A 10,330-nucleotide genomic window follows, 5' to 3' on the forward strand; every position below is an offset into this window, starting at 1 on the left:
ACTCCCCGACACAAGTCTCAGTGATTCTGGGATGCTCGCTGCAGGGACTTTTGCAGCTTCCCTCGCATCCGCACGAAAATCAGCCAGCGACCGTTGATTGGCTCGGCTGAATCCGCCGGCAGTGTACAAATCTGATTGTTGATATGGGGGAGTAATGGGAAGGGTGGCGTCGTTGAACGAGGGTGCTCGAGTTTTTGTTGTCTGGGTTGGTCGTTTTTGCTCAACCCAAACCGACCGTGACGTTCAAAAAATGACTGCCCCGATGATGATTCCTACTGAAACTTAGAGTTTATTTGAGCTCACTGGAGCAAGGGGGAGGTGATGAGGAGGTCGGGAAATGGGTGAGGGGAGGAGAGGTTTAGACCGCCTGAATGGGGTTTGAGCGGTTTTTCAACGCGAGCAAGCCGGTCCGAGCTCACTACCGTTCCACCAACCCTCAAAGCACATTGCGTGGACATCCCAACCTTCTAATCTTTCATGAAAAATGGTTGTAGGAAGCATACGAGAAAAACCGATGAAACGACAGAAAACATAGAAAAAAAACTTTGAAAAAAAAACTTGAAAAAAAAAACATCTCAATGAAAATTTTGTTTTTGGGAGTTGGTTGCTCGCTCTCTCTATTTCTTTTGCCTCTCGGTACAGCATGCAATCTGCTCGACCCCCGCGCTCCGCCCTTGCTGCATCCGACACAGAATGATACGCTTTAACGGATTAGGTTGAAGGGAGGGAGGGCTGCAATGCGATGGGGGACGAATCGGCCGTAGCAAGAGGACGCCGTCGGTTTTGTTGGAGTTTGGGGGTTGGCGAAAGGATGCTTTTTCCGTTCGGCTCGCCTGCGCTCCTCGTTCCCCGACGGCAGCCGTTGACGCTGTACATTGAGCGCTGTGTGGCGGCATCAAGTTTGACACCGCAATACTGCTCATGATGGAGCGCAGCGAGCTTCAGAAAGGGTTGACTTTGAGACAAGTTTTTTGAGAGAAAAAGTTTTTTTTTTTTCGTGGCTCCAACCCCCTCCAGACTGCTGTTCGACACCGCGACTCACACTCTTGCTCCTTGCACGCCTTCCACTCACACCAGGTTACAATGGCTGTTGGCAAGAACAAGCGCCTGACCAAGGGCGGCAAGAAGGGTTCCAAGAAGAAGATGTAAGTTTTTTTTTTGCTCCCTTTTCCCTCTTGTTGACCCTCCCGCCTTTTCCCCCAATCGCTGCCATCCCGTTCGTTCGCTGGCAGCGCACGTCTCCTTCTGTGCCATCCATTTGTACGCCGGTGCAGGACCACACGCCGGGACGTCGTGCAATTGGAAAAAAAAATGGCGATGGATTGCGTTGCTTTTTTTTTTTTTGCCAGCCCCATCCACGAGGATGTTTTGTCTTTTTTTCTTCCTCGCTCCTCCCACCTCCATTCCACTGGCCCACCACGTTGCTAATATTGCATCCACCCCTTTTTCTCCACCACCACAGCGCCGACCCCTACGCCAAGAAGGACTGGTACGACATCAAGGCCCCCTCGATGTTCACCACCCGCCAGGTTGGCAAGACCCTTGTCACCCGCACCACCGGTACCAAGATCGCCGCTGATGGTCTTAAGGGCCGTGTCTTCGAGGTTTCCCTCGCCGATCTCCAGGGAGGCAACGAGGAGGAGGCTCACCGCAAGATCAAGCTTTGCGCTGATGAGGTCCAGGGCAAGAACCTGCTCACCAACTTCCACGGCCTTGACTTCACCACCGACAAGCTCCGCTCGCTCGTCAAGAAGTGGCACACCCTCATCGAGGCCATCGTCGACGTCAAGACCAGCGACAACTATGTTGTCCGCGTCTTTGTCATTGCTTTCACCAAGCGCCGCCCCAACCAGGTGAAGAAGACCTCGTACGCCCAGCACGCTCAGATCCGCCAGATCCGCAAGAAGATGACCGACATTATCACCAAGGAGGTCAGCTCTGCCGACCTTAAGGAGTTTGTCGCCAAGCTCCTCCCCGAGTCTATTGGCAAGGAGATTGAGAAGGCCTGCCAGGGTGTCTACCCCCTCCAGAACGTCTTTGTCCGCAAGGTCAAGGTTCTCAGGAAGCCCAAGCTCGACATGGGCAAGCTTCTTGAGCTCCACGGCGACTCTGGCGCTTCGTCCGAGGACACTGGTGCCAAGGTTGAGCGTGGCGATTTCGTTGAGCCCGCTATCCTGGCCTCCGTCTAAACGTCCCACCGTCCCATCTTCTAAAATGGCAGTTGTCTGAAAACCAGTCTCATGCTTTGTGTTTCCTTGACATTTGTTTCGGATATAAATGCTCTTCTATCTTGATTTTTGGTCTTGCAACTTTTTCAGTCGGTGTGCAGTGTGCAGGAGCATGTAGCAAAAGGAGAGTTGAGTGTCGTCGTCCAGACGTTGATTGTTGTTGGAGAAGTGTTTATGCTGGAAGTGGAGAAGTATTCAATGTTTCGCGCTTTTAAAATTTTGGCTTCCATTCAAACCTGAGAACCAGGCGCGAGCCATAATGAGAAGGCATAAAGTTGTGGTTGTCGAGGCAACGAGCTTTCACCCAAACAACCCTAATCACAAACCAAAACACAAGAAAGAAAAGAAAAGAAAAGAAAAGAAAAAAAAAAAAAAAAAGGCGTAGCCAAAGCAAAGAAGCCTCCATTCTCGTCGCCGCTGTTGCTTCGTTGCACTCGCTTAAACTCGCCTTTTAAAATTCAGCAAAGCTTGACTTTTTGTAACCAAAGTGTCAAGTTTAAAAAAAAAAAAACCAAAACAAAACACCAAACACATAGGATTGTGAAACCGACAACCTCATCCAAATTCGGCTCAGTCCCCCCTCTCCAACAAACCCCCTCTCTCTTTGCATTTGATGCCCACCACGGAGACACGCAGCGCGAATGGCGTGGGCACAACTGCGGACACTCCACTGACACCGTCGGCCTCCGGTTGCGCAGCGGAAGAGGGCCACACTGCGGGCGCTCGAGTGGTTACGTCAAGTGGTTTATGCCCCAGTCAGCTCATGGAGGCTGCCACCCTGCCTGCCGACCCTGCAGCAGCAGCAGCAGCAGCAGCACAGGCAGTCATGTCCCAGCAAGGATTCTTCCCTCGCTTTGCAGCGCTGGCAAGCGTGCCATCGCCCGCCCTGACCCCGGATTCACGGTTGCGCGCATCGCCTGGTTTCAGCGCAGCAGTCCGTGCGCCACCCGCCGCCTCCGCCCCTTTGGGCTCAAACCAGGTCCAGGTCCAGGCCCGTATCTCGCGTCGTGCTACTGTGCATGGCGCTGTCGCAGGGCTCGAGGCCGATCATGCGCTGGCCCAGCTGCATTTGAATCAAGATGCGGCGGTTTCGGACGAGAAACCGCTGAATCCGAATCACCGAACCCTGCCTGTCTCGACCACTTTCAAACCATCCTCCGTTGCGGTTTCCACCCCAGAGACCGCATCCGCTGCTTCTCCTCAAGGTGTTCAGTGGGGCTCTTTCGCCGACACCTCGGGCTTCCAGAGAGGCTATCCGGCAGCTTGGCAAAGCCCGTTGTTGCAGGTCGCCTCGACTTCCTCGCCGCCACTCCCGTCGTCCCACCACAGTTCGCGCAATGGTGGCAGCCACGACTTTTCACTTCTGGCACGCGACACGTTTATTGAAGACATTCCCACCGAAACCGGCTTCCAGGTGCTCGCCCGAGACTCGTTCGTCGAAGACATTCGCGCGACTGGCTACCTCTTTCCGCCGATTGCCCATCTCAATCCCACCGGTTTGGATTCGAACAGACCCGCTGACACGACCCCGACTCCTCCATTCGTCTTCCCGTTTGGAGATGATTTCTCGCGCACCGCAACCCCCGCGGTCTGCGCGCACGCGATTGCACGCGACGAGCTCTCCGACCAGAGCTCGTACGACTCTCTGACGCGAGATGCCTTTGTCGAGGATATTCGGAGCACGGGCTACCGCTTCATCCACCCCAGCATCTTGCGTGCAAACTCAACTCCGGATGAACAGTCTGCCTCGATGTTGCCGCGGGCTGAGCACGATTCGGATTCCTCTCTGACCGATCCTGATGATGAGAATGACGACGACGACGATGATGATGATGATGATGATGATGATGATGTCTCTGACAGCGATCTCTTCGAGGACGGCAACGCCGAGCACGCAGAAGACGACGAAGCCCGCTTTGCTTGCGTGTACTCGAGCAGCCACTCTCTCGCGCGCACCATCGACGATAAATTCTGCAACAGCGCGTCCGCTCCAGCTGTTGCTCGAATGTCGGATGCGCGGAGCATGTTTTCAGGTTCTGTCACGCGGTTTGTCAGCATGCGGCAGGTGCAACCGCAGCGTGGTCCTTTGCTGTCCCAGCACTTCACTCGCAGTTCCTCCCTCAGCTCCATTGTCAATCGCAAGCTTCCGAACGTTGTCCAGGAGCAGATGCTCAAGGTACAGTACCGCTGTGCCATGTCGTTTTGAAAGCAAAAAAAAAACAAAACAAAAAACCAACAAAAAGTTGTCGACTCACCTCTGCACTCGCTCAGATCCCAACTGGAGACAAGCTCTATGTCTGCCGCTGGATTGACGATATGCACATTTTGTTTGGGAGCAAAGACAATCAAGTACGTACCGCGAGCGTCTTTCCGAGTGGTTTTTTCTTCTTTTTCTTTTTGCGTTAGTTTGTTTTGTTTTGCGTTTTCCATCCTGTGCTCACTTGACGCCTTCACCGCTCTAGTTGATCTTGTACAGCCTTCGCACCCATGCTTGTCAAACCATCCCGACGCTCAACGGCAGCGCGGACAGAGCCGACCAGCCTGGGATGCACGCGATCGCACTGAGCCCTTCTGGCAGGATGGTTGCGACAGGTGCCTCGGACTCGAGCAATGTGGCCGTTTATCGCTTGCCCGACTTTGCCCCGGTCTGCGTGTTTGAAGTGAGTCGGTTGTCGTCGTCGTCTAACGAATGATTGAACTCGCCTTTTTTTTTTTTCTTTTTTTTCTTTTTTTCATACTCGATTTCTGATCTCTCACTACTTTGGTTCTCACTGTTGATATCGCCTACTCTTTTTCCAGGGACACACTGACAAGATATTTGACTTGCAGTGGCTGGACGATACCAACCTCCTTTCGGCTTCCCGGGACGGCTCGCTTGCTCGTTGGGCCATTCCTGCGCCCGACGCGTCGCCTTGCCGCTTTGGCTCAATGATGATGGATGGCCACCAACCGTCCACCTATCCCATCATTGCGGATCACGAGGTGGTGTTCGACGATCCCAACCAGAAAGTGCGGGCACTGGCATTCAATCCGGCCACCAACCATTTGGGTGTTTTGACGATGGAAGGCGGCGTGCATTTCTTCTCGACCTCAGAGTCCGGTAGCACCGCCTCGACTGCCGGCGTATTTCAGAGCCTTTCTAGCTTCCAGCTCGACTACGAGCACACACCGGCCATCGCTGTGCACCTTGAAACGAACACCTTTGCCGTCGCGGCGGGCGCTCGGGTCATGTTCTTTGATCCTTTGGCAGACAACCCTCTCTTTGAGCTGGAGGATGTCGGCGCCGACTGGGGCATCCGCTCTCTTGTCTTTCGCGGCGATCAGCTCATCATTGGCGGCGGCTCTGGCTTTGCGAGCCATTTCGACTTTCGCGAGCAGGCCTTTGCGCGCGTCCGCCGTCATGGTCGCGCCATCATGAACGTATTCAACCTGTCGCGTCCTTGCACACTGCTCCAGTATGGCGACGTTGAGGATCAGCACGAGTACCTTCTCGATGTCGCGTCCGGTTGGCGCAAGCAGGAAGCGACTCGCTCGGACAGTGACTTTGCGGTGCTCTCCGTCGCATTGGACTCGACCCAGCTGCGAATGGTAGTTTGTGGCGGGCCCCTCTACAGCGCCGCATCTGGTCGTTATGCCTCCATTTGGATGTGAGTGCATGGATGATTGTGTTTGTTGTTGTTTTGCGAGCAATACATTCGGGCGTCTCCAATATGTTTCTATGTGTTTCTTCTTCTTTTTTTCCAATGTTGTTGTTCTGCTCCAAGTCATTCACCACCAGCAGAACATTTCACGATAGCATCTCTTCATGACCGTGGGACGGCGATCATCACCCATCCTTTCACTGTTTTTGTATCTTCGTTCTATTCCGTTTTGAAAAAGCCCGCATCTCATCCAATCCAAATCCGATGTTCGCCCTGGTACACAAAAAAATGAGTTTTTTTTTTTTTTTTTTTTTTTTTTTGGGTTGTGCACAGCGATCGTCGTCTCGTTCTCGCTTCCAGATGCCGCCTTCGTTCTCCCTCCACAGCGGCAACACTGCTCATCCCACCACATCCAGCCCATCCTTACGTCCGCTTTGTCTGCTGCAGACGCCCCTTCAAACATGGCTCCACTTTTTTTTTTTTTTTTTTCCCCTCTTCTTCTTTCCCCTCTTGTCCTTTATGCTGCTTGTGCGTTTCTGACTGCGCTGGTCGTTGCGCAGTCGACGCTGCTGCGTAGAGTGTGCATCGTGCTTGCTTGTTTGTGCCCCATGTCGCTGCTCCACTCACCTTTGCCGTGTCTCTCCACTTTGGATGGCAGACCTCTGCTTCGTCGCGGGCTCTCACGGCCGCCGCCACTCGTGCGTTCGCCACCAGCGCCGCCGCCCCGTCCTCCGCTGCGGGCGTCCGATTCGACTTTCCCGTACGTAGGCTGTTACCCTCCAGAAATCATCCTCTTCCATTGTTGCCGCTGTCCACACTCGTTGTTGGGGTTTGGCGCTTCAGTGCGTCGATTGCTGTCACTGCCGTCAAAAAAAAAAAAAAAAAAAAAAAAAAAAAAAAAAGCTCAAGCAATTTTTTTTTTGTATCAACTTTGTGTTTGTTGAACGCACGTTTTCGCGAGATGGACATCAGCAAGAATGACAAGTGCACAGTTGAACGTCCTTGTCTCGTTGGCATGGATGGATTGTTGGCAATCCCCTCCCCCTCTTCGTTCTGTTGTTTTGGTGGAAAAACTCAACCACATGCACATGCCGCTCTTTGTCGACTCGTTCTTTGTTTGACGCTTAGGTCCCGTTCATGACCCACAAGTGCTCGGGCCTGCCGGATCACGCCATGGCCACCAAGGAAGAGCTGCTCGACTACTACCGCACAATGCAGGTCATTCGCCGAATGGAAACGGCTGCAGGCGATCTGTACAAGTCCAAGTTCATCCGCGGCTTCTGCCATCTCTACTCTGGCCAGGTATGTGTGTCACTGCGGCAGCAAGCATGTGTGTTGCTTATTGACGTAGAAGAGAGGAAGAGAAGGCTACAAAACACCCCCGTCGTTGCCAAACCCCAAAACCCAAACTCAAATTCTCCAATTCCATCCCATCCTCTTTTGCCCTTGGACTTGCAGGAGGCCGTGTGCACTGGCGTCGAAGCTGCCATCACCAAGGAGGACTCGGTCATCACCGCATATCGCGCGCACGGATTCACCTACGTCCGTGGCGTGTCGGTCAAGGGCGTCTTGGCCGAGCTGACCGGTCGCCAGGGCGGCTGCGCCAAGGGCAAGGGCGGTTCGATGCACATGTACAACCACAACTTTTTCGGCGGCAACGGCATTGTTGGCGCGCAGGTGCCGCTGGGCGCCGGCATTGCGCTGGCCCACCAGTACCAGGGCAACAAGAAGGTCTGCATTTCGCTGTACGGCGACGGTGCTGCCAACCAGGGCCAAATCTTTGAGGCGTACAACATGGCCGCATTGTGGAAGCTCCCTGCCATCTTCATCTGCGAGAACAACCAGTACGGCATGGGCACCGCGATTGGCCGCGCTGCCGCGTCCACCGAGTACTACACTCGTGGTGACTACATTCCCGGCATCAAGGTGAACGGCATGGATGTTCTCGCCGTCCGCGAGGCCACCAAGTTTGCCGTCGACCACGCTCGCGCAGGCAAGGGCCCCTTCGTGCTCGAGATGATTACATACCGCTATGGCGGCCACTCGATGAGCGACCCCGGCACCAGCTACCGTTCGCGTGAGGAGATCCAGCAGATGCGCTCCAACAACGACCCCATCAACAATGTCAAAAACCGACTTCTCTCGACCAACCTCGCGACTGCCGAGGAGCTCAAGGTTTGTCGAGATTTTTGATGCTTGAAGTGTTATTCGAGACGATGATTGCTCGTTGGTTTTGCCTTCTTTCTTTGAATTTTTCAAGTGCTTGCGACTGGGCTGACTCTTTGTGCTGTTTTTTTTTTTTTTTTTTTTTTTGCCATTCGGATCCACAACAACAGGAGATTGATCAAGCCGTCCGCAAGGAGGTGGACGAGGCTGTCGAGTTTGCCAAGGAGGACGCCGAGTTGCCAGTCGAGGAGGCTTACACCGACGTGTATAAGGACACTGTTCCCGAAGCCATCCGTGGCTGCGATCCCTTCACTTGGGCTCACCCCAAGCATTAAATGGCTTGCATTGCTTTTTTTTTTTTGATTCCCACCCCCTTTTGTTGTTTTGAAACACCTGATTCCCCACTTTGGATTTCCCCCTCTTTCGTGGTCCATGTGGTCCATGGCTCTTCACAACTTCCATTAAACATTTTTTGTTGTAGTTGTTCCAATGGCCTGATTTGTTTTGATTTCGTGTGCAGCCAGTCGTTTAATTCAATTTGGTGGGTAGTGACAACTTTACCTCCAAAAACGAAAAAAACAAAACAAAAACCGAAAAAAAAAACACGAAATTCTGCAACGTCCATTTTCAGCCGATCGTCCCTTCCCTTGAGTCAAAATTGTTGCTGTCAACATCGGACCAGTGACATGCAAAGCAATCGTTATGAGGGAATGACAGAGTTGAAGTGCGAGGGTCACTTGTGCGAAAAACCAAACAATCAACGCCATCGCTCAAACGTCGCTCTCTGCCACGTCGATGTGCGCCTCGTTTGCCCTTCCAACGGTTGGCGCGCGGTTGTCACAAGGTTGCGACGCATGCTCTGTGCGCTCCGAGGGTGCCCACCTTGCCATCGGATGCTGCGCAGACAAAACGCCACACACGGCATTGACGCACAATTCAACTTGGCAGGACTTGCCATGTGCAGCGGGCGTTCTCTTTGACCAAAAATCAAACAGTCCCGCGACATTGCCGCATTCGCTGGTGTGTGACAATGGAAAACGTCAACTGGCACAAGCAGGAGCAACCTCGATGTGTCATCCTGTGAATGTGAGGCGGACACGAATGCAAGTGACAGACAGACACGGCTTGGCTCACTTGTCCTAAAACATTCAACCATTGCGAATTTGGACAACTACTCGGGTAATTTGTCGAACGATGTGACGATGCGGTGACGATGGAAGCGATCACGTCCCACCGATCTAGTTGAGGGGGGTTGGGGTTGTCACCAAGCTTCTGATACAGCGGGGCAACGCGCGAGCGCACAGAGATGGTGCGATCGAAAATCGACACCCAGAATTTTTTTTTTTTTTTTTGTAAATATCGCCTGTTTTTGTCTGCCGTGTTTGTCCGCGAAACTAACACTTGATTGGGTTGTTGCATGTGGTGTAACTTTTAGATTTGCCAATAGCTTGAATCCGATCATCGAAAATGCCCGCCCCAGAACCCACCCAAACGGCCAGCTCGTCGACAAGCATCGACTTGACTCCGCGCCGGACTGTTGCTGGACCCGGCTTGTGTGCTTTGTATGCCCAGCCTGCAATCCGCAACAAGTACCCGAACAAGCAAAACCTGCTTCCGCCTGATCTGGTGATTGCATGCAACGATCCCATCAACCAGGTTCCGCGCATCGACAGCACGACTCGCCTGTCGTTGGCAACCACGCCGCTTCCTGTGACGAGCCAACCAACCACCCCGAGCACCGCAACTCCGCAGACCCCGCAGACCCCGCAGGATCCGAAAATCACGCCGTACTCGCCTGATGGTCGGGTAGCCACCCGCTTGCAGTGGATGCACGAAGGCAAAAATGTCCAAGTGTCGGGGTCGTACGACGACTGGCAGAGCTTGACGCCGCTAAAGCGCAACCCCGCCACAGGATTTCTGCAAACCGTGCTGCAGCTCCCACAAGGCGTTCACCAGTACAAGTTCATGGTCGATGGGCAGTGGAGGTGCTCCTCCTACCTCCCGACTGCGCACGACCCTCGAGGCATTGAAAACAATGTGATTGAAGTCTGCCCGACCTTGCCCGTGAAGAGTCAACAGCAGGAGCAGCAACCACAGCAGCAGCAACAACAACAGCAGCAACAACAACAGCAGCGACCACGCGCCACAAACCTGGTGGTGCACATTCAGAAGCCCGAGCGGGTTTTGTAAATCTGACGTTTTAAATGTTTGACTTTTCAAGGTTTTGTTTTTTCCGTACCCAATGTAAATAGACGCGCAAACACGCAATGTTTATTTTCTTGCATTCATTCATTA

The 10,330-nt window shown here is 53.3% G+C and overlaps 4 protein-coding genes across 4 annotated transcripts; all 4 read left to right on the forward strand.

The window, feature by feature from the left end:
• The first annotated feature begins 1,076 nt into the window (after positions 1-1,076).
• Positions 1,077-2,294, forward strand: CAOG_02464 (ribosomal protein S3a). Its single transcript, XM_004349164.2, has 2 exons — positions 1,077-1,145; positions 1,463-2,294. The coding sequence occupies exons 1-2, from the start codon at positions 1,084-1,086 to the stop codon at positions 2,187-2,189; spliced, it is 789 nt and encodes a 262-aa protein (XP_004349214.1). The 5' UTR covers positions 1,077-1,083; the 3' UTR covers positions 2,190-2,294.
• Positions 2,295-2,778: 484 nt separating this feature from the next.
• CAOG_02465 (hypothetical protein) lies at positions 2,779-5,943 on the forward strand. Its single transcript, XM_004349165.2, has 4 exons — positions 2,779-4,404; positions 4,500-4,577; positions 4,691-4,888; positions 5,028-5,943. The coding sequence occupies exons 1-4, from the start codon at positions 2,842-2,844 to the stop codon at positions 5,877-5,879; spliced, it is 2,691 nt and encodes an 896-aa protein (XP_004349215.2). The 5' UTR covers positions 2,779-2,841; the 3' UTR covers positions 5,880-5,943.
• Positions 5,944-6,081: 138 nt separating this feature from the next.
• CAOG_02466 (pyruvate dehydrogenase E1 alpha 1) lies at positions 6,082-8,522 on the forward strand. Its single transcript, XM_004349166.2, has 5 exons — positions 6,082-6,145; positions 6,528-6,629; positions 6,998-7,171; positions 7,328-8,044; positions 8,206-8,522. Exons 1-5 carry the CDS (start codon positions 6,134-6,136, stop codon positions 8,368-8,370), a joined length of 1,170 nt encoding a protein of 389 aa, XP_004349216.1. The 5' UTR covers positions 6,082-6,133; the 3' UTR covers positions 8,371-8,522.
• A 944-nt stretch (positions 8,523-9,466) lies between these two features.
• CAOG_02467 (hypothetical protein) lies at positions 9,467-10,302 on the forward strand. Its single transcript, XM_004349167.2, has one exon. The coding sequence runs from the start codon at positions 9,503-9,505 to the stop codon at positions 10,223-10,225; it is 723 nt and encodes a 240-aa protein (XP_004349217.1). The 5' UTR covers positions 9,467-9,502; the 3' UTR covers positions 10,226-10,302.
• Positions 10,303-10,330: the final 28 nt, after the last annotated feature.

Source organism: Capsaspora owczarzaki (genome assembly GCF_000151315.2).
Source record: "Capsaspora owczarzaki ATCC 30864 unplaced genomic scaffold supercont2.3, whole genome shotgun sequence".
NCBI lineage: Eukaryota > Filasterea > Ministeriida > Capsasporidae > Capsaspora > Capsaspora owczarzaki.